This window comes from Dryobates pubescens, chromosome 7 (genome assembly GCF_014839835.1).
Source record: "Dryobates pubescens isolate bDryPub1 chromosome 7, bDryPub1.pri, whole genome shotgun sequence".
Taxonomy (NCBI): Eukaryota; Metazoa; Chordata; class Aves; order Piciformes; family Picidae; genus Dryobates; species Dryobates pubescens.
Window position 1 is genome coordinate 10964599 of NC_071618.1, and position 24702 is coordinate 10989300.

At 37.1% G+C, this 24702-nt stretch overlaps 1 protein-coding gene across 1 annotated transcript in view; it reads left to right on the plus strand.

The window, feature by feature from the left end:
• Positions 1-23963, plus strand: part of NALF1 (NALCN channel auxiliary factor 1) — a 500140-nt gene extending 476177 nt beyond the window's left edge. The window contains exons 2-3 of the mRNA XM_054163047.1: positions 14266-14437; positions 23668-23963. Coding sequence (XP_054019022.1) covers positions 14266-14437; positions 23668-23963 — 468 coding nt within the window. The remainder of the gene's footprint in view (positions 1-14265; positions 14438-23667) is intronic.
• Positions 23964-24702: the final 739 nt, after the last annotated feature.

The window sequence follows — 24702 nt, forward strand, 5'->3', positions numbered from 1 at the left end:
TTTAGACTCCAGAGTCACCTTAAGTCTATGAATGAACAGAACTGCACAAAAAGCCAGGATTTCTTTACTCCTCATTAAAAATTAGTCTCCCACACTTGCAATTCACAGGGCTGGATCATAGGTCTAATTCAGCTGATAATTAAGTCAGTCAAGAGAATCTGATTTGCTTTTACTTATGGCTCCACTAGTATTGACGGTAGAAGACTGTTAGAAGGAATGAGCATCTACTATACACCTTTTTCTCCCTGGAGGTCTTCAAAGTTCTTTTTTCCTCTACTAACTATATAAAGGGATGTATAATCTTACCTTAGAAAGATCATTTTCTTAATTTTAGTTTATTGTCCTCAAGAAAATTTTATTGTATGGCTGCCAAGTCTAAAGATTATATGGAAAGATATTTCTCTGTATTATTTCAAAGGTGAGAGTTTTTAGTTACATTAATTGGTTGTCCCCTGGTCCTAGTACATGAAATTCAGAAGCACTGGACTAGATGACCTGTAGAGGTTCCTTTTGATGCAATTTTATGTCTTTATGATCCAAAAATTGTGCCTCCTCTCTACAACACTCATCATATTATAGACTCTTCCCTCCACTACCTCTTTTCTGAAATTTCATAACTTCATATTTCAGTATTTCTTCAGTGGTAACAGTGATGCAAATGCTGTCTTCTTTTCTCTATTTTTGTGCTTTCCTGTTAAGATGGGATTATCTGTTTCTGGGTAAAGTGTTCCAGATGAGTATGTGCCATTCGCTATGGAGGAGACTGTTTTGACCTAATTTCCTAGGATTAGGATTGTCTTTTCTGGCTGTAACTGTGCAGAGCTCACTGAACAGCAAGACTCTGACTGCTTGCCTAGACTCACATACTGAACATAAAATCTCTTACTATTAACAAATAGTTGAAATTTTCTTCACAAAGCTTCATTTCTTGAAATTCTTCAGCACTGAACATTGCAACTATTCAGCAAGTTCTCAATTCAGCTGAACTTTAATTTGTTCCTTTAAACTTTTTAAAAATTATATATGCTTGCTTGTTGTTTAGCCCTTTCTATTGCATTAGTACCTTACTAAGAAAACACAGTATGTATGAAAACCTGAAATGCCCTGCTTTTAACCTTTTGTACTGATGAAAAGTGATTGGGTTTTTTTCCTTCCTTTCTTTGTCCCTTAGCCAGTTCGTATATATGACTATGTCCACTATCTTTTAAAAGACTTTGTTAATAGATTTTTGAGGGGCTAAATAAATTATCACTAGGATCATATCTTCACTTTTATGCTTTGGAAGAACTCTAAGATACAGAAATCAGACTGGTTAGCCTTTCTCGTATCACCATTTTCATGTTGTTTTATTATTCCACTTTTAAATATAATTTTAGCCAACTTCATAGCTTTTATGTCATTGGGTAACTTGTCATAGAGGCTCTGGATGTATTAGGGAATCATTCCAAAATGTCAAGTAAAATATTTTCTACTCTCAATCCATCTCATCCATAACTTTTCTTATTGACAGACTATACAGTTTATGGAAGCAGGTCTGGTGTTTTATTCTCATGCTCTTTAGTAGTCTTCCAGCATTGTCTTCTATTTGCTGAACAAGCTGTGGCAAAAACAAATGAAAGCAAATTTGAAGGACAAAACTCTGCATCTCAATATTTCCCCCAATGTGATTGACCTATGCAAATCATTTTATGTGTCAGCAGATAGTAGCATTCAAACTTGACAAAATGTAGCATATGAAATCAGCTATGGATGGTATTTAGCAAAAAGCTAAATATTTGAAAAAACAGAGAGTAAATAACACTTTAATTCAGACAAAAATTGCTCCCTTTTGCTGCAGCTTGCAAAAATGCCAGTTTCACGTAACTCAATCACTTCTTTATGAAGAGAAAGAGCATATAAATAGGTTATTGTGATGACAGAATTTAATATATATAGCACCACTAAAATGATGTGATACTGAGTTAGTGTATTCCTGACAAGCTCCTCTTGTTCAATTTGTGTATAACTCTTCTACAGTATCACTATGGAAGACACAGAACCTTTTTTGGGGTATCATTACTGCATACCTATTTTTGAAGGAATACAAATGAAATATGAAAACTGCTGAGCCCCAAATCCCTGGATTCTCCCTAAGATGGCATGATACTTACTGGGATGCCTCTAAAGGCTGCAAGTAAATTGTTATTAATGTCTAATATACAACAAAAATATGGACATTGAAGCAAAATATCTGAAATTGCGATAGCATCATATATTACAACAGAATCAAATAAACAGAAATTAATAGGAAGCAGTTAACATTATCATATAGAATTTTATTCAATTTTCCACAATGATACTGCATCCAGTAGTGACAGGATTTTGGTATTTTGGACAAAAACATATATTTTTAATTCGATACTATTAAATATGGTGTAAATCTGGCAGAGGAAAATGAAAGTATATTTCTCTTTATGGCAATAACTGCCAGCATAGTTGTTCCAAATCTGAATTATTTCCCTGGTGTGGAGAAAACCAATCAACACACAGAATCAAGGTATTTGTTTTATTTCAGTTCTGGGCAGAAAAAAAAGAGTGCTAGGTGTTAATTGGCAAAGCTAGCACACCCCCAAGGAATCACAGAATGTCTTATATGTTCAAAGGTAACTAAGTGAAAATCACAGCATGATTCTGATTGGGTTACTTATGATTTTGTTACAAAAGTTCATTTGAACATCCTATCCAACTCATTATGTTAATGTGGTCCTACATTTACATGCAAAGTCTCCTCCTAAAAGTGTGGGGGGTTAGTATTATGTTGTATTATAATTAGCTAAGGTTATTTCTCCATCCTGTTTGACAAGACTAAATTTTTTTGGTTAACTTTATGTCTGGATATAGTCCCTGTTTGAATCTGTTTTGAACAATAGCTTGGCCTCGTGATGAATATTACAATGTGTTATTCTTAAGGGCTCTCTATTCTATCCTGTTACCACAATTTCAAAGCATATCCATCATGGTCACCTAACTTTTGCTATTTTTTTATGTCCCTCAGCAGCCATTCACAAAGTGGTATTGCATTCATCATACAATTACATAAGGCTTTTTTCCTTTGTTAGGGGAAAATGGTACATAACGCCTCCACTTCAGCTAGCCTCAAGAGTCTAACATAAAACTACAGCTTTTTCCCTTAAAAAATGAAAGGAAAGAATGCAGAACTGGTCCCAGTGTTAGGCATTCTAAAGATGACAATTGTCACATTCATTGTGTTAAGGGAGATGGCTGATGTTATTGCTCTAGCACTCTCCATCAATTTTGAAAGGTCATGGGGAACAGGAGTGGTGCCCAAGGATTGGAGGAAAGCCAGTGTCATTCCAGTGACATTACATGCCAGTCATCTCACTTCTATCCCTGGAAATGTGATGTAACAGCTCTTTCTGGAGGTCATCGATAAACATACAGAGGAAAATAAGTTTCTCAGGAGTATTCAGCATGGATTCACAATGGGAATTCATGTCACCAATCTGGTAGCCTTTTGTGATGGTTTGACCAGATGGGTAGAAGAGGAGAGAGCAGTGGCTGTTGTCTTGGCATTGTCCCCCACAACACCCCTTTAGGTAAGCTTAGGAAGTGTGGGTTAGGTGATGGAAGTGTGGGTTAGGAAGTGCATTGAGAACTGGCTGAATGACAGACCTCAGAGGGTTGTGATCAACCACACAGAGTCCAGTTGGATGTCTGTGGCTAGCAGCTTTCCCTAGGAGTCAGTACTGGGTCCTGTGTTGTTCAACAGTTTCATCAATGACTTGGATGAAGGCAGAGTGTAACTTCAAGCGAGTTCTGATGATACAAAAGTGGGAGGAGTGGCTGACACACCAGAAGGCTGTGCTGCTATTCAGCGAGGCCTAGACAGGCTGGAGAGTTGGGCAGAGAGTTACTTCTTGAAGTTCAACAAGAGCAAGTATAAAGTCCTGCAGCTGGAGAATAACCTCATGCATCAGTACAGGTTAGGGGTTGACTTGATGGAAAGCAACTCTGCAAAGAAGAATGTGGTGGACAAGTTTACCATGAGCCAGCAATGTGCCCTTGTGGTCAAGAAGGCCAATGGTATCCTGAGGTGCATTAAGAAGAATCTATGGGTGTTCTGGAGGCTATGGCTGTATCTGTAGTACTGCATCCAATTCTGAGCCCTTCAGTTCAAGAGAGACTGTGAACTACTAATGAGAGTCCAGTGGAGGGCTACTAAGATGATTAAGAGACTGGAGCATCTCTTCTGTGAGGAGAGGCTGAGAGACCTGAGGCTCTGCAGCCTTGAGAAAAGAAGACTGAGAGGGGATCTTCTCAATACATATAAATATCTAAAGGTGGTGATGGTGGTGTCAAGAGGATGGGGCCAGACTCTTAACTGGTGGCTAGTGGTAGGGCAAGAGGCAACAGACACAAACTAGAACACAGGAAGTTCCGCCTAGACAGAAGGAAAAACTTTTTTACTTTAATGGTGATGGGACACTGGAACAGTCTGCCCAGAGAGGTTGTGGACTCTCTGAAGACTTTCAAACACCTGGATGTGTTCCTGTGCAAGCTAATCTAGTTGTACCTGCTTTAGAAGGGAGCTTAGACCAGATGATCTCCAGAGGTCTGTTTCAACTCCTACTATTCTGTGATTCTGTATATTTCTAAAATTAGCTATTTCTCCTGCAGATGTGTATAGTAATGCTGAGAGCTGGCCTTCTTGGGGTGGAATCAGAGATATTCTTGAGTTTACTCTGAAAACTCTGGAAAAACAGTAAGGTTCAGAGGAATTAGATCTATTTTTCACTTGCAAGAACTGTCAGGTATCTAGATGTGGGAACATTTTATACCACTGGAAACAGAAATGGATTTGGTAAGGTAAACAAACATCTGAATTTCAGGAATTCAGAATAAGAAAGGAGGGGGAGTGAAAAGAAAGGAAAAAAAAAGGGTTCATACATATGAGGTGAAAAGAATAGGTAGAAAGTGAAAGTGAGATGAGAAGTCTCAGTGAATCTTCTTGACAAGAGAGGGAAACAAATATTCTGCATAGAAACAAGGTCAAAGCTTTTATTAATACTGTAAGGAAGTCTGAGATTATTTCTTCCAGAGATGTTGAAAGATTATGTTTTTATTTTTCTGTTTGCTCAAGGATTTTGAATCCTGCACCCATGACTTGCTTGATGTCTCATTGTTGAACAATGGCTGAAAAAACACACAGCTGATGAGCTCAAGACTCTGTACTAATCACATTGGTCAAAAATTCTTGAGACTTATTTTCTATTACGAAGACTCAAAACTCATTCCCTGAGGCTGATGCTGTCTCAAAGTGGTGCCTATCTCATACTCTTCTGTGGAGACACCTCTTCCACTCTGTGAGACATGACTATTGGTCTGTCACAAAAATTAGGTAGAAGTCACACATCTGTCTTGTCTTAATTGGAATTTCAATTAAGCATTTCATCTTTGCATTTGTTCCTTCAAATTGACCAATAATCAAGATAAAGTGTCTTAAAGTTACAAGTTCAAGGGATATAAAATATGTATTAGATTTTAGGTAGCAAAACCTGATAAATTTAGATATTTTAATAAGAATTTATAGCATTAATAGTGCTTGAGAAATTCCACTTTAATCTCTGAATGTCAGCAAGAACATCTGGCAATAATGTCTGCTTCCAGCTCTACTCTCAATGGAGGAGAATTTATCTCACAATGATTTTTGTGGTGAACTGATTCCTCTCTGTCTACATGTGTGGCAGAGTATATGATTGCAGTGTTTGAATAATTGGTTAGGGTATTAAATATCTTATATTTATTTATCTTTATAGATGAGTAAATGCAGAAAGGATCAAAAATACACCTCAAATTCTCTCCAAGATAAAACAGCAGAGGCATAGTTAATCTATAAAAAAAAATTCAAAAAGAGCCATAAATTGTGAGCCTGCTCATAAAGAATGGAATTCAGAGCCATCACGGTTTTTGTGTGATGATAAACTACATATACACTACCTTTCAAGGAATCTCAAACTGTATTACAGCAATATTATAGAAAGAAAACAGGCAAGAAAAACTAAACCAAAACAAAAAACCCAAACAAACAACAAAAAACCCCCACAAACCAAACAACACAGCTTCTTAAGGGAATTAAAAGTTTGAAGTCTCATGAATACTGTATTATATGGTGTAAGAGCTCTGAATGCTGAATATACAGATATGAGCTGTCACTGCAGACAAACTGCAGACACTTTGCACAGATCCCTAAATAGACACCTGATGCCTCCAACACTTCTGCAAAATCAGAGGTGAGAATATTTTGTTGCAACCTCTATGCTAGTGAACTCTAGATTGGCAGGTAAAATAGCAACAAGTATGTGCAATTTGCTCTGTTGCTCTGTAATCTCCTGTAATAACAAGCTTCATTCTGCTGTGGCAAATATCTAGTCCTTTGCAGAGTCACACCAGACTGGGGAAACTCCTCACCTGAAACACCTCTTCTTGGGTGAGGTTATTGCGGATCTTATTGAACTCTTCAGAGTGCTTATTGTGTTATCTTAGAAAACATGATTTATTGAATGTATAATGATAAACTGTCATGTCTCTGACTGCAACCTCATCCCTCTCTTTCTCTCTCCTTACATGTATATTGCCATCCAGGCAAGTTTTGACAGATACTTCTAAAAAATTGCAAATTACCATGATTAAAATAAACTTGCATCAGTGATATAAATTATGTCATTACTAGAATCTACATTATGAGAGGCTCCTTCACTTGTTATGAGTTGATTGGAGGCTCTCCAAATCCATAAGGGTTTGTGTCTTCTGAGCAACACTGGAGTTTTGCAGGCAGAAAAAAAATCATTTTCCTAACTTGAGGAAGCAGAATATACAAATAGAGAAACTGTCCTGGCCTGATGCATATGCTGGTAGTCAAGAGTATCAATCTTCTGAATAATGTCAGGTTGAGCTGATTTATATAGACTACTATCACTTTGAAAGTGATGAAGAACAGTGTTGAATGCAATGACTTTCTAGCCTTGATAGGTTGCTTGGTTCATGAATTCAGATGTACATTTAGAACAGACTGTAAATCTTTAAGTCAGGACCCTGCCCACTGCAATCTGACTCCAAGTCAGTTGTCTTAAGATCATCCAGGGAAACTGATCAGACACTTTAGAAACAATTTCTTTTTATTTTAATAATTTAAACATTTTAATATAGTATCTGAATAGATGGAGTACTATTAAGCTCACAAAATCAAAGGCTAGTGTCCCCTTTTCAGGTTTACACCACATCAATTATTTCTGTAATGAGTTAATTTTCTTTTTCCCTTAAGATCACTAAAGGGGATGTTTATCATCTCCAGAAGTTTCTTTGTGATATTCAGTAAGATCTAGGACTGAATTCTGATACAGATTATTAATTCAGATTTTATGGTATTGTAAAACAGTGAAGTTAATCTTTATGATGACCCTAGTAGATTATAAGGCTGATAATCAGAAACAGAGGACAGGTGGATCTGCTTTTTGTGTAACACCTATTCCTTGAAAAATTCTAATTTCTTTTGGCAGTTAGAAACATTATATGTCTCTTCTTTAGCTGTGTCTAATTTGTCTTTTAAGATTACCAAAGTGGCAGCAAGATATTGATGCTATCTCTTCTGCAGTCATTTCTCCATAATCAAATAAACATATTAGTATTAGGAGCTGGCATATTTGCATATTTCTGGTTGTCAACAACAAAGATGTGAGAAAAGCATCTTGTCTTTCCTCTCATTTTTATTTGGTTAGAAGAGATTTTGTTATGTAGTATATGAACTGAAGCTAAGATCAGCAATGCTCTGGCAAATAAACTTCAACCTTCGTTTACCTTTCCTCTGTCTTCAAATACAGTAGCATGTCTATCTTATACATGAAATTATTCATATAATAGGTAAAACAAGGAAATAAAGAAACGTTTCTATTTAGTTTACCATCATTTAGAAAATCATAGCTATTTTTTTCCCTTAATACAATGGTCTTCATTCACTGGCATCAAGATCTTCTGAGTAAATATTACATTATTTAACTTATGTTATTCCATGCATGCAGATGTATAAAATAGAAATCAAATCAAATGTTAAAATAACCACCAGACAGATGTGTTTCTTCCCAAATTATTGTAAATGTCAATTTTAAGTTTCAATAATATTAAAGAGATGCCCTCATATTGTGATGCAGTCTTTTAACATGAGGAATTTCAAATATTCATGTAGAATGGAGTAACTGGAAAATAGAATTTCTATTCTACAGGAAGCTCAGATTATTAATTTCTGTTCATTTTGTATCACATTGTAAAAAAAATCAAAATAAAAAACTCTTATTGTCAAAGATAAGGAGGACTGATCCCTCCTCTCTAGTCACTGTTGCTGTATTATTTGAGTGTTAGCTAGCCCTATCCTGAGGCTGCCCACAGTCTCAGAAGTGAGCTGCAAATGAAGGCTAGCAGAAGAGAAATGCCACCAGTGCTCTCAGATCTTATGGGTAGAAGACTTTCTGTAAGAGCTGATTTTTCTTCCATAAAACACATCCTGACAGCCCTTACTGCTCAAAACTGACAAAATTCCTGGGGGAGTTCACATTTGTAGCACTATTCCTTGTCAGGCTTAATCAGATCTTGTACCAGTTAGCCATCTATATTTTGGTTGTACAGTCCATATAAAATACACTTGTAAGCTATCTAACAGACATCTGTGCATGTACAACATGATATATCTCAGGTCCTGATGCACAAAGCAGACACTGAGATTGATTCTAGTGTTTCTTAAAGATGCACTGTCACTCAAGCCAACACGTAATACCCTGGTGACCCAAATATAAAAAGCTTTTAAAAGACTGCACTGTACAGATAGTGCATTAGTTGGTAGGTGACAGCAGCTATTACTTCTCTGCTGCACAGCATGAATAAGATTTAAAGTGAATTTCACAGCAAAGGCTTTATCACAGGAAGAATTGAATGTGGTCACTCATTGCTGAGATGAAATCCATGATTACATTCAGATCTCGTCTCTTATTTCCTAAATATCTTTCCTGGATGTCTTTGCCTGGCCAATGTTGAGGTGCAGTTATGAATGAATGAGTGGATATCTTTATCTGGGTAACCAAAGGCTTAGAAGTTTTTCTAACCTTTACCGGTAGCTTTTCTTCAACTCTTCTGTTCACAAGATCTCAATTCACTAAGTGAACTACTACTATTTTTAACTTCCTAATACATTCTTCCCTTTAAGGTTATGGGATACTAAAACAAACTAGAATGAAGTAAAGGAAGTTAGGCTCAAGTAGATACTATTAAAAATTTTCACAGAAATATTGAAACAGAAACCCTAGAAAAGACATTATTGATGGCATTCAACAAATCCAAGTGCTGGGTGCTGCACTTTGGCCACAGCAACTCCATGCAGAGCTACAGGCTGGGGTCAGAGTGGCTGGAGAGCTGCCAAACAGAGAGGGACCTGGAGGTACTGATTGACAACTGCATAAACATGAGCCAGCAGTGTGCCCAGGTGGCCAAGAAGGCCAACAGCATCCTGGCCTGTATTAGGAATAGTGTGGCCACCAGGAGCAGGGAGGTCATTGTGCCCCTGTACTTGGCATTGGTTAGGCCACACCTTGAGTCCTGTGTCCAGTTCTGGGCCCCTCAGTTTAAGAAGGACATTGAGACACTTGAACGTGTCCAGAGAAGGGCAACAAGGCTGGGGAGAGGCCTTGAGCACAAGCTCTATGAGGAGAGGCTGAGGGAGCTGGGATTGTTTAGCCTGGAGAAGAGGAGGCTCAGGGGAAACCTCATTGCTCTCTACAACTACCTGAAAGGTGGTTGTAGCCCGGAAGGGGTTGGTCTCTTCTCTCTAGCAACCAGCACCAGAACAAGAGGACACAGTCTCAAGCTGTGCCAGGGGAGGTTTAGGCTCGAGGTGAGGAGAAAGTTCTTCACTGAGAGAGTCATTCTTCATTGGAATGGGCTGCCCAGCGAGGTGGTGGATTCATCATCCCTGGAGGTATTCAAGAGGGGATTGGACATGGCACTTGGTGCCATGGTCTAGTCATGAGGTCTGTGGTGACAGGTTGGACTCGATGATCTTTGAGGTCTCTTCCAACCTTTGTGATACTGTGATACTGTGATAATGTGACTGTGATAATGTCACAGAATACCACATAGACATAACTATTCACTCAGACTCACAAAAATAAATATCAAAGCATGTGTTTTAAATGTATGCTCTAACTTTAAATGCACATATAATTCCTTCTAATAATTTGTACATTCATAACTGCATAAGCCTTCTGAAGTAGCTACCACCCACTGTGCATAAGCAGCAATTTGCTTACTGGAATCTTTAAGGTTACTTTTGGCTGCAGAAAATGAGATTGGAAAAGGGAAAACATAACCTTCATTTTTAAAAAAGATAGCAAAGAAAACCCAGGGAACTACAGGCCAATCAGGCATACCTCTGTACTATGTAAAATTGTGGAGCAGATCCTCCTGGGAACTGTGCTAAGGTGCATGGAATACAACAAGGTCATTGGTGACAGCCAACACAGCATCACCAAGGACAAATCATGCCTGAAGAATCTAGCGGCCTTCTACGACAGAGTTACAGCTCTGGTAGATATAGGAAAAGGAACTGACATCACCTACCTGGCAAGGCATTTGACACTGTCCCACATGACATCCTTGTCTCTCAGATGGAGAGACATGAACTTGATGGATGGATCCACTTGATGGATGCACAGACTCAAAAGGTTGTGGTCAATGGATCAACATTCAGGCAGAGACCAGTGACAAGTGGAGCTCCTCAGGGGTCTGTACTGGGTCCAGTGCTGTTTAACATCTTTGTCAGTGACATGGACAGTGGCGTTGAGTGCACCCTGTTGGCAAGTTTGCTGACAACACCAAGCTGTGTAACGTGGTGGACTCACTTGAGGGAAGAGATGTCATCCAGAAGGGTCTTGACAAGCTTGGATGTGGTCTAGTGCCAGCTTCATGAGGTTCAACAAGCCAAAGTGCAAGGTCCTGTATGCGGGTTGGGCCAAGCACAGGCACAAAGACATGCTGGTTGCAGAGTGGGTCAAGAGTAGCTCTGAAGAAGGAGCCTTGGCATGTGTTGATTGATGAGCAGCAGTGTGCTCGTGCAGCCCAGAAGGCAAATCATATCCTAGGATGCATCAAGAGGAGTGTGGCCATCAGGGAAAGTTGGATTAGATGATCTCGAAGGTCTCTTCCAACTTACGGTGTTCTGTGATTCTATGATATGTTGAAAATGAGGCTGATAGAAAAAGAAGGATTTTCCTCTCCATACACAGTTTATTCACAGTCATTGTCAATGAGTCAGCATGGGCTGGGGACCATTGAGGCAAAACACAGCAAAACTTAAAGGCCACACCAGCTTCTGCAGCCCAGATTTTATTTATTTAGTTAGTTAGTTGCCTAGTTATGGAGTTATTTATGAATGTTATTTCTGTATCTACTTCTGCTCAGCTTACATAATAAGTTATTGGAAAAATTAATTAATCAGACAATCGCAGCCTGAGGTACTCCTCAGTATAGATAAAGAGTGCAGAAATTAGTTCAAAATACTCACAAGCTTAGCAAGAATTTGAACTGAAATCATATCACACTGACCAAGGCAATATTGTTAACTCTTTTATTCCAATCAGGTACAATTTCCTAATGTGTTTGAAAATGCCAGTGAACATGGGAGGGCTCTTCCTTTTCAACTGGTGAATGATATTATTAAATTGTTTTCTGAAGACTCCATTTTTATACTGAGGAATAAATATGGTTGCAAAGTATCTGGATAAAACAGTTAAAATTTCATTTAATTCAGAAAATTTACCATATTGAGAGAGAGTTTCTGTTGTGAATTCTGTCTACATTCTTTCCCTCCCGTTATCCTCCACATCTACACAATAAGAGCTATTTGGTGATTTCTGGATTCCCTTTTGTGTTATTATTTTGATAACCCAACCAGTAGCATAAAATTTTTGTTCAGTGAGGGGGAAAAAAAAGAAAAAAGTAATCTTCATGAAGAATAGCTAGAGGAGTAAATACTTCCTGGGTGTTTCACACTGTTTAATAAGAACCGTGATGGCAACTGCAGTCAGGAATGACAGGGGAAGGGGCAGAAGAGTGTTGAATTAATCTCTTGAAAACTATGAGGAATTGGCAGCTGTAGAGAATGAAGCTAATTGAGCTTTTCCATTCTTCTCTATGGATATATCTTATGCAGTGTGACTCAGAGGATTCAGACTACATGCTCAGTCTGTTTTGACAGAAATTAGGTTTTTAAAAATCACAAGTATTGTGCATGTATGAGTGAGCAAGAATGAGAAGGGCAAGGACACTGTGGGCATATACGCACAGTAAATACAACATTGTCTTCCCATCATTTTTTTAGTCTTAGTAAATACTGTTCATATAACTAAAATTGGATTTGTGCAGTTGCACAGGTGGACACAAGTCAGCTAGTACAATGACGATGACAAATATGGAGCTGTATTGTCTAATAGTTCTGTCTGTCTGCCTTTTAAGACCAGAAAGTACAGCTCTGACTCTGTCTAAACTCATGTGTGATACGAGACACAGGACATCCTAAAAAGAGAGACAATAGCTGGATTACTGTTCCATACAAACAGACACCAAAAAAAGCACCAACCAAACCAAAGTTCTTCCTAATGTCCTGAGTGAAAAAGCACACACTGTGTTCCTTTAGTTTCTAAAAATTCTCCACACACAATCTTGCTTTCTTCCTTTTGACTCTGAATCCATTTATTATCTGTAATGGCTTGAGAAACAAATGCTGTTGAGTGTCTGATTTTTTTCTGAAGTGTTCACTTCTTGAATTGCTAGATCACTGAAGTAACACATTATTGTTTCTGCTTCCAGGCATTGGCTTGAAAGACTTCACTTTATCCTTACCTATACTTACCACCACTGAAAACAAGCTAAGATGAAAGTTTTGTAATTCTAGAACTAATACACTGAAATTAATTATACAATTGAAACCGCTGTTGACACTAATAAAATAACTGATGAGGTGAAACATAATGAAGTCAAACCAAACTTGCAGCTGGATTACTCTCTTCTAGTGTCAGGTTTTGAGTCTTCAGTAATTAAAAATTTAATCTAAGTTTCCTTTTATATTAAAAACAGTTCTAGGAAGAAGGAAAATAATCAGCTGACTATATTGCTTTTTAGCCTGTGATAAAGGAAAGGTAGCTGCTAAGATTTTCAGATATGCTGAATGACTACAAATAGGAAATTTTCAGTATATAACAAGCTAGATAGCAAGTATCTAGCCAGTAAATAATGTACTTCAAAACAAATAACTGCAAAATAAAATGGGAACCAAGTAAACCTCCCTGTACACAGACATACAGTTTTTTTGTCATCTTTGTAGCCTGGTATCACGTCAATTTATAGTGTATGATCACACGTAAAACTCTTCCATGTTCAAAAGACTAGTTTAATTCTTATGACAAAAATCTTTACTCTGAAAAGCATAGGCTACAGAATCTAAAATCAAAATGTGTATGTTGCTTTTTTCATTTAAACAATGATAATGATTTTCATAATCATGGATCCTGCAGCCAAGGCTACGCAGCATCAGATGACAGCATCTTTAATGTGTTCCTTTCAGCTCCCAAGTGTAAACATTGGTCCTCACTGTTGCATATTTACCTGACCGTCTACACCTGTTGGTGTTTAGGAACACTAATGTGTGTTTTAACACTGTGGTCTGAATCAGGTTTTATTTGAAGGGAAGCAGCACCATCTATCGTAACCTGATAGCTTAGCTCTAGATGATTTAAAGAACAGAGCTGGCCTGAGCCCAGTTTTAAACTCTTTATTTTAAACTCTTTCTTTCATAAGTTTGTTTCCCAGACCAGTTTCACATGAGGTTAGGATCTCAGTTTGCATATGATAACGGACAGGGACAGGGGTGTGTGGCATATTTCTAATGAAGAGAGGTGTCTAAGAGACATATCTGCTTACAAACTAAGATGAAATAACAGCATCAGCTTAGTCCAAACTAACTGTTGCATTTAAGTGACTTGGCTGAGGTTTTAATTTCTGAAAAGGGAGAATAGTCAAAATTTGAGAATATGTTTTAATCAGGTAAAATTCTATCAAAATTTACTTTCAAAAGCAGTGTTAAATGTACGTGTTCAGGACAGTATGTTCTTCTAATAATGACAGTGCTATTGTCATCCATCTATACTTCTGGTTCTTCTCTCTTTCCAGACTGTCTACAAAGCCTGGCTCTGTTCCCAGTATTTTGAAGTCACACAGTTTCACTGCAGCAACAGAATTCCTTGCAAGCAATACTGTTTGGAGGTTCAGACAAGGTGTCCCTTTATATTACCAGACAATGATGATGTCATCTACGGAGGACTATCAAGTTTCATCTGTACAGGTATAGTATAGAAAAGCTAATTTCACTTGTTTCCATAAACCTAAATGTGAAGGAGAGTGTGGATAATATTTCTTTCATTAGCTCTAACTGTGAGAGCAGAAAGGATTTCCTCATCACAAAGATTTGTCAGAGGTGCTAGGATTTGAGCCCAGATTTAGTAATACACATTTATGCAACAGCTTGCATAACCTTGTCATTAACCTTGCAAAAAAATGCTAGAAGAAATTTATCCTGGTTATTTTTTACACTTAATAATTTTGTAGAGGATTTCTGTTCCTCTGTGTCATGTATTACACAGAGAAAAGAGGTGTTCTATCATGCAATATTCAGGAAAAAAAAAAAAAAAAGAGAAAGGCATGTTCAGTTTCCAGTGTGTTTGCCTTTGTTCAGCTGCATTCTCATATCAGATAAACTAAGAATCTGAGGCATAGCGTTGAAAACTGCACAGGTCTTGGAAAGTAAATGAAGAAAAAGTCTTTCACTAGTGAAGAATTTTAAAAATCTCTTGTTCACTTGTGAAGAACTGATCTTTTGGTCTCTCCTTGAATAAAAAGTTTGGTTGCTTTTACATTCCATTCTCTTTCAAATACTACCCCAGAATGATCCAGCCAAAGAGAACATGATAGGGAAGAAATATCTTTAGTACAGGTACCTGAGGTACCCTTGAACTTTTTTCAGGACTGACTGGGAGTCATCCACACAAAATTTCAGCTTTTAGCAATGTTATCTGCAAATTTCTGCTGCCTGAAGTATTTTGTGAGAATCTTTAAGATATTTAGGCAACTTATAGATCAATAAAAAAGACATTTGAACATTTTGATCACTTGACAACCTGGTCTGAATATCTGAAATTGAACAGCTTCCGCCTTAAATTAGGGCTGTACTGGGAAGCTTGTTGCTAAATGTATTGTGCAAGGTAAGTTATTTTAAACTAGAGTTAAATATAAAACTAATAGAAATACAAATGCTCTCTACCAACAATCTCTGAAGAAGGCATAATCTTTGTGACAACTCACTTCATCATATTCCCCATGTTTGGATTTAGCAGCATGCTGATAGCAAACTATTTACTGCATTTCTTCTTCAAGATTAAGCCTATTCCATACAATCAAGCAACATGCATCCATAGGCAAAAGACAGCATAAAGAAATGTAAGCTGAGTTACAATTTGTTAGTCATCAATAAGGTAGTTGTGCTTAGCACTTCAGTTCATTGCATAAATATTAATAATATTCCAATATGTATACTCAGTAACAAAATTAGCATTAGTTTCCAAATTAAAATAGGACAGTTAAAATTGAAATGAGAGTTTTAGGATGCTTTTATTTACAAGATGTATGCTATATGTGTGTTTGTGTGCACATGTATGTACACAGGTGTGCACACAAAGATGCACAATGGCAAAGTACATGCAAACAATCAAGAAAAAAAAATCTTAGTAATTATTTCAGAAAAATATCTTAGGAAATACATATCTAGCTTTTTCACTTTCCTGCTGTACAATTCCTAACTAATTTTGAAAATATACAAAATAGGTGAATTTGCAAAGTTCACTAACAGTGATTTCTGAGTTCCGGATGAAAAGCAGCTTCAGGAAAGGATTAAACTCATTTTATTGCAGGTATTAGTCATTTGAATATCTACATATAAACTCTGTGACTAAGCTGTCACTCAAGTCACTGAAGATCTGGTGTAGACAGTAGAGCTGAGTGCTATGCAATTCACCCTAAGTAGGCATCCGCACCTGACTTGCTGACTAGCTCTCCATGCTTTACTAATGGTGCTGACTGCACTTTATTTGCTTTTGCAGCTGCTGTTAGTCACAAACATCTTATTGCAGATACTTAGGATCAGCAGTTCACTAATATTTGGTTGAACTATTTGTCCTTTCGAGTCAAGACCCTGAGCCTAGCAGAGCAGATTTTGTATTCATGGACCCATAGCATGCTAACACTGGACAGCTGTGTGAGAGATGCTGAGGAGAGGTACAAGACTGCAGTTCAAACTTTGCCTAGAATACAGGCCCATTTTCATCCTCTTACTAATCAGTAGTTTACTGTACTAGGACATCCTGCCACTAAACAATGAGAGAATAGACTAATATCTGCTATGGGATTAAAGAATTACACTTCTCTACAGCTTAGTGAAAACAAAATTCACTGGCAAAACCTGAGTCTGGTCAAAAGTAATTTTATTTGATATAGGTGTTATAGCTGGTTGTCTGGTGTCTCCATTTGACCTAAGTTCACTGTGAAGCTGGTTGCCATTGAGCTCCGCTACAGGAAGCACAGCAGGAGCAAATTTTGTCCTCATGAACAGCATTTCGCCACAACCCGTCACTCATTTAAATTAGACTTGAACCTCTGTCCTGCTCCTAACTCCAATGATATCCCATGGAGAGAAATGCTACAGGTACTTTTATGAAATTTTGACATACCTTGTCAGAGACATCCAGCAGAAACTGAATTCAGTTATGTCAGTAGGTAATTTTTTTCCTCATGAAACTAATGGAAGAGTAGGTGATTAGCTAACACTGTTAATTAAAAAATATTGTCTGGCAGGGAAACAAAATAAAAGGTTCTCCTCTGCTTATAGAATGATTTATTTCTGAGAAACACCAAGACTTGCTGGATTATTATTTTTTTTTAAATAATAGTTTAGAAGCAATAACTTTTATAATAAGGGCTTCCCTTCTATGACAACAGACTGTTTCCTCTAAGACCCAGTAGAGATTTAAGTTAATGGAAAGACAGAGGATTCATTTCTACAAAACATTTCAATACACTGGAAGAGAGCAGGATGTACATATACATGTTAGATACTCTTTTCAAATTATAGATAGGTAAAAGGCCAAGGTGGCTTCATGTCACCATCTGCTGTGACAATACTGAGCCACCACTGCCCCTTGTCCTCATCCAACAATGGCTATTAGACGAAGCTCAGAGGCATCTGCTGGGAGTGGTGGAATGAGGAAAAGGCAGACAGAAACCCAAAACTGCTATCCACATCTGGAAAACTTTAGAGCACAGGATTAGGGCTAGCTGTATTGCTAAGGACTTTCTTTGTATTGACCAAGACTTTTTGCATCTTGTGACAGAACAGAGCCACCACCCAGCAACAACAAGTAGCAGGCAGGAATCACAGGATCACAGAATCACAGAAACACTCAGGTTGAAAAAGACCCTCAGGATCACCAATTCCAACTGATAACCCTATTCAACAAGGTTCACCCCTAAATCTTATCCCCAATCTCCACATCCAAATGACCTTTAAACACATCCAGGGTTGGTGACTCAATCACCTCGGTGGACAGCACATTCCAATGCCTGACCATTCTTTCCATGAAAAAAAATTTCCTGATGTCCAGTCTAAACCTACTCAGTCACAGCCTGAGGCCACTCCCTCTTGTTCTATCACTAATTACCTGGGAAAGGAGAGGTTCAGAGAGGAGAGGAGAGGTTCAGAGGGGTTTGGAGAGGAGAGGTTCGGAGAGGTTCAGAGAGGAGAGGAGCAGTAATAATGCAGAAATTAGCTTCTTTCAAAACAAGTATGGCACCTTCTGGTACTCTCTAAGAGCAGTGTAATCAGAATGAGTCTTCTACCACCAGTTTGAAAATCAAATTTGTCTGCTTTCATGTGCTGAAAAATATCAGACTTGATGTTTATCAATCTAGAAAGAAAAATGAAAGGGAGAGAAGAGGTGAGTGGGCAGGTGATTCAGGTACTTAGAAGTACTCATATATTTCTATTCAGTTTATATTAATTCATGCTTTTAATATCATGTGTTCCAATTAACATCTCAGTTGCTTGAAACCTGTGGTGTGAAAATTCTCCTATACATTGATTTTGGGCAAATATCAGTAACATTTATTTGTGATCTGTGCAAAGTAACACTTCCTCAGAAACTCCTCCTATTTTAAAGAAGAGTATTCACTAGACATGAAACTCTGTCATGCTTTATAGTACATATTAATGTTTCTAAGGCCATAGTGAGAATTAGTACATAGAATTCTCACCAGTCCATAGGAGTTTGTTGACTAACAAAGCTCAACAAAGGTATTGGGAACAACCCTTTAAGCTACAACTTGTCCTCAGGGGGTTGATGCATGTCTGGGTTCCACCATCAGGTTTATCTGTAAGGTGTCTGCTTCAAAACAAATGCTCTGATTTCAGTACAATTTGAAAAGCAATTTCCTCAAAAAAGTGTGATATATAGAATGCACCACAGTCTATCTTTTCTTTGTAGAACAATTCAAGAAGATAGCAACTCTGAATTCAATGCAGTTTATGTTGTCCTTGTCAAACTCCAAAAAATATATATACTTGTTCCAAAGTCGTACTCTAAAAATAACTGATAATAATATGTCATTTGCCTCCTGCCTACACCTATTAATATGTCCTAATATACCAAAATATTAAGCTCATATAGGCACGACAAAGCTCACTTAGGCTTGACAAGCGTGGTTTAAATTGGATCAGCTTGCTCACTATGGATCAGCTTGCAAGGAAATGTGACTTTTTTTTTTTTTCTCCTTTTTTCCCCCATGATCTACCAATTTAATAGCTCTTTTATTCTAGTTTTATTATAGTCTTGAATCTTGGGGATTTCCCATGAAAGTGGTTCTATATCATAATAGGTTTATCAGCTGCAAAAATTATTCTCCTATAAAAACAACCCAGATAATTAAGTCACTGGTATCCTTGAATGTGCTATGGTAGCACAGATTTATATAAACCTTTCCTTTCACATCATATTACAACAGTAAATATTTTTGATAAAAGATTCTGTGTAGTAGAACTGAAACTGGAGGTGGATGGGGAAAGACAAGTCTTCTCCAGAAGGAAGTTATCCCATCATTATCCTGTATTTCAACATAGCAGAACTAAAAAAGCTCACTGTATATCTTTGAGAGTCAATTATATACTTCTTTTTCTGACTTGCAGCAGTTCAGTCATTTGCAGAGATAACACTGATTTACCCCAGTAGGAGGAGATTGGTCATGTACATACGTCAGGGGAAAAAATCCGTGCATGGTGAAGAAACATAATGACATTTTCTTGAATAAAGATGCATACACACAGGAAAAGATTTGAGAAACAAATATCAGAAATAGTCATTGTCTGAAAAAGTCAGCAACATACAATGATAAAACAAAATAAAAACACAGCAACCCAAATCTCTGATGATTGGAATGGAGTCTGAAATTGAAATCAGACTTTTCATCTGAACAGCCTTATTTACCAGTTTAAGATTCATGTATTTGACTAGAGAATAATTTATTTATCTTTAAGCCTTCTGCTACATTTCATTTTCTCACTCTTTACAATATGAAGAGTATAAAATACATGTCTAAACAGAAGCATCATAATCTGTCACAGACATAGCAATTTAGAAAATGAAAGGACCACCTGGATAAGATTGAAGAGTGCTGGCTTCCCGATCAGATGTAAACATAGGTGAAATCTAGTCATATAGTATCTACGTGTTCTCTTGCCTTCTGTAGTTGGAAAAAGTTAATATTGAAGTCTCAGAAATAATTCCTCAGAAAGAGAAATGTCATGCAATGTGTTAGTATTCACCATTACAGTGGTGTCACTGCTGGGTGGATCACTTTTGGCAGACATTATTTACTTTGGGCTTCACAGTGAAATGCAATGTTAAAAACTTCTGGTATGCTACGTCCACCTATCTGGTTTATTCCTCTAGTTCACAGTCTCTATCCAAGCAGAAGAAGCTTTGTATGCCTCTCAAAATACTAAGTCTATGTTTGAAAGGACTGGAGTTTAGACTTCTATAGAAAGAAGGGGGGGGGGGGGGGGGGGGGGGGGGGGGCGAATTCTGATTTATTTGCTTCCCAAAATAACAACAAACATGTCAACCAAACCACTTTTCTTTGATGCAGAATAGTATGGTTCCATAGCTTTTTCTGTAGCAATGAAACCAAGTAGTAGGCCAAGCCAAATCAGCTGCTGCAGATACAGATCCAGTTACAGACATGACACATCCTGCTGGAGTGAGATGTGGAAATTCAACCACTTCTTTTGCATACTGGTTCCTGTGCAAAAGACGTGAAAATGTTCAGTCAGAAACCGCAGCGTTCCCTAGGTTAGCTGGTGATCTATCTGATCAGCATACCATGATTTTAATTTTTGTATAAGAACTTATTTGTGGTTTGCTGCTTTTCTCCCAAAGCTGTTTCCTCACAGGTTGAATGTGATGCTCATACTGTTTCTTCTTTTTCTTTCAGCATTGTTCAGCTGAGCAGGATACATGGGATTTATCTATAACCATGTCTCCATTAACATAATCTCAGTCAAATGGTAGCCTTAATTCTTGCATCAGCATTAACAACACACACTCTCTATGCATGTTACTGTTGTGCTGATCACCAAAATGTTATCTATGTGTGAAAGAAACTACCCAGTTACACATAAAAGAGGTAGCTTTTTGTGACCTTCATGAGCAATACAGTATCTATCTTCAGAATGCCTTAAAAACAAAAAGTAACCTGGCAAATTCTGGATCCTTGTTTAAGATTAAGGTCTAAGAACTTCCATATGGAATAAGGTTTCTGCTGGTGAAATATAGGTGAGTGCTGGCAAAAGCTGGGACATGGATGTCCAGGGCTGAGCATTTTAAGTGAAAAGTGTAAAACAAAGTAGATTTTGAGCCAGTAACAGTTGGTAAGTCAGTCTCCAGTTGGTAAGACAGAAGAGGAAGAGGAAAGCCTTGGTGATTTGGGGGCTAAAGATATCATTCTTATTTCTTATCCCAGACCCTGTGTCCATATACAATATTTTAATAAAATATTTTTGAAGGCTAATGTAGCCACTTTTCCAGGGTTTCTGGTAAGCCAGGAGTTTGTAACTGTCTGAGTAGATTGACTGATTAGTTTGAAGGGGTCAAAACTGATAATTATGGCTACAAACAAGTATGTAGTTAAGCACAGTTATGAAATTTTATTCTTTCAGTATAAAAGCTCTGATTGAACTTATCTACATGTTCTGTAACTGTCATATGAATAGTGATTCCTAACTGCAAATTCAAAAGCTAAATTCAGTTGCTGAATTGACACAAAGAGGAAATGTAATTCTGCATTAATGAACAAGTCCAACGCAGCTGTGAATGTGGATCTGCCTTAAATTTATTTTTTAGGTCATTAAGTGTGTATGTTTTATCTAAATACCTTTTGATTACCAACTTGTATGTATAGGTTTTGATTTCAAAAGTCTGGGATTTCCTATAACAACAAAAGGTAGGAAATACACGTTTGAATAGCAAATAAGCCTCGATGAGATCAAAGCATTAACCGTTACCTATGCTTCTTCAATTACCACTAATGGTTTGAGATACTGCAGTCACAGAACAGACCATATAATTACCTGCTTTGAGAGGCACTTCTTGTATGTTACCATGTTTAAAATATGATGTTACTAATAAGACTGCTTTATTATGCTTTCAATAGCATCCATCCACAAGTTCAAAAATGCAACAGAATCTCTTCAAAAACATGAAGTATATTCAGTAATGATCTGAGAGACAATAAATAATTTTCAACCATTGGTATGCTACCTTGAGTATCTGACTGCATAGGTGCAAGGATTATCTGATTTCAAACAGGCTGTTCTTACTGACTTTTTTTTTTTTTTTAATAACTCAAAAACTATATGCAACTTTACCTGAACTTATGTAAAACATACTAGACTCTGGAGACTGGGTAGACATAGTAGACTGTTGCATAGGAGACTGATGCTGGCCCATCTCATTTAAACTATATTCTTACCATGAAAGGTTGGACTAGATGATCCTTGAGGTCCCTTCCAACCTGATATTCTATGAATCTATGAATCTGTGAATCAGCTATGTAAAAATACTTCCAATCTAGGTTTAATCTGCATTCTAACATGCTTACCATAGCCGATGTACTTTTGTTTTAGTTGCAGATCAGTGTTATGGAAGTGGGAACACAGTTTTGTTTTGTTGGGTTTTTTTAAGGTCTGCTGCATTTCTTCACAGATTGTTCATGACAAGCAGTCTGGTGTCTGGACCTAGGAAAGTTATGCCTAAACTTCTGCATACTGCTTTTTGAAAATAATATCATTACTGTGATACATCAGATGGAATGTAATTCTTGTTCCAAAAAGCAAAGTCAGTTTATGAATTATGTCAGTTATGTAGCTGCTTTCAAAATCTTTATCCTAGCATTTCAACACAGATCAGTTTGGTTTCTTTACTAGTAAAACCAAGCAGTACTGTGGAGCAATTATTTACTGCAAAATTGCTAATAGGATTAGTTTAAACAGAGATAAAGTGTTTGTTGGACATTCTTGTATTTGACCATTAATTAAACAGACTAATTAGGTTCTTTTAACCTATTAGAAGATATGTGAGAATCAAACAGAACACTCTGGATATATTAGTCGCTTCTTATGTAATGCAGACCCGGCATTAGCAATTTCCACAAAGATAGGTGTCTTCCAGAAAAGACAGAATTCTTCTAATGGTTAAAAAATTCATGGTCAGATGAAGCTGAGTAACTCAGTGAAGTTCCAAAACCAGAAATGGCCTAGGTGTATAGTCAGAAACACCAAAAGGTCAAATTATTAAATGGCAAGGAAAGGTTGTTCTTACCTCTGGGATATGCTGAAGAAAACATCTCACCTGGAGAAACTCAGCTGTGGCAGGATAAACCGATGAACTCCGAGCAGAATTATTTGGAAGCTGTTCATGTGAAGCTGTTGGATCTGTATCAATTTGACAACAAATATTGTCAATATTGTCAATATATCAATTATTTGTTATTTAATGCTTATCTCTTCCTGAACAGTGATATTGTAGTATGTGCTTGCAGACTGCAGAAGAACTTCAAGATATTTTCAAATTTTATTAAAATTAGTTGCTACTTAATCATTAATTATTACTTTCCAAAAAGGAAGAATTTGAATAGCCTTGGCATCCAAAATCAGTTACTGTTTTTTAATGCCATTTCTTTACATACTCAGCGTCGTAGTTCTGTTGAATGATCTTTTGGTGCTGCTTCCTGCTGGATGACACAAATCTCTTCAACAACTCTACTTATACAGAATAGCAAGTGTTTTGAGGGCCTCAGGTGCACACAAAAAATTGTATTCGATAGCTTAGACTAGGCTATTGACTGCTCCGTAGTGCTATCAAATTTTGCCAGACTTTTTGTCCTTGATGTTCATTTTTCCATGTGTTTACCCCACAGGGCTCTATGAAAACTATCCAACCAATGCAGAACCAGAATGCTGTGATGTCAGATGGGGACTATTATCAGATCACCAATCCAAAGGGACTATAAAAACAAGTGGCTCAACAATGTGTCACAGGACATCGCTCACAGTTTCATCAGCATCAAGACTGTGTAACAGCAGACTTAAACTGTGTGTTCTTGTATTAATTCTCTTACATACAGTACTTACAGTCTCAGCAACACAGAACTCAACAGGACTGGCTTTTGGAGGCATAACAGCTTTGGAAGATAATTCATCAAATGAGGAATAAAAAAAGTTTTAAAAAAATAAAGATTCATCGATTCATCTTACGTGATAGAAAGAGGTCTGAATGACCACAGTCAAAAATAGAGAGGACTGAGTGCTTTACTCTCAGATCTCTTCTTGAATAACCTTTTGGGTAATATGAAAAGAATGGGCCACTACCCAAACAACAAGGACACATGAACACAGCTTTTTATTGACTAAAAGGCTGTATGGTGACTTAAATTTCTCACGCCATTTTATACACTGTGTTTTAATGTTTGGAGTTTCTTTTTTGTTTGTTTTTTTTGCACTTGTTAATACAGGATTTTATTTTTGGGACAGTTTCTCAAAGCTAAATTAAGTCTTTTCTCTGTCAATATATTTCTAGTCATTGTGTGCGTTCATCTGATAGTTCTGTCTTTTATGTCCTGTCAGTTTCTATTAGAGGAATGACTGCTATGATTCCATGACATAGCAAAAAATATGAAAACAAAAAACAAAACAAAATACAAAACAAAACAAAATACAAAAAAAAAACAACAAAAAAGGGAAAAATAAACAAAAATAAGAACAGCAAAACAAAAACTAACAAGAATTATTTTTTTTTTAAAAGCAACCACAAAAAAACTCAAACAAATCTAACTGTCCTTTTACCCATGGAAACCATTAATCTCCTTTCCCCTTCTCATCTCCTGTTGCAGACAACATACATTTCCTTCTGTCTGTGTAATCACAATGAATGGGTACACAATTCTAGTGTGCCT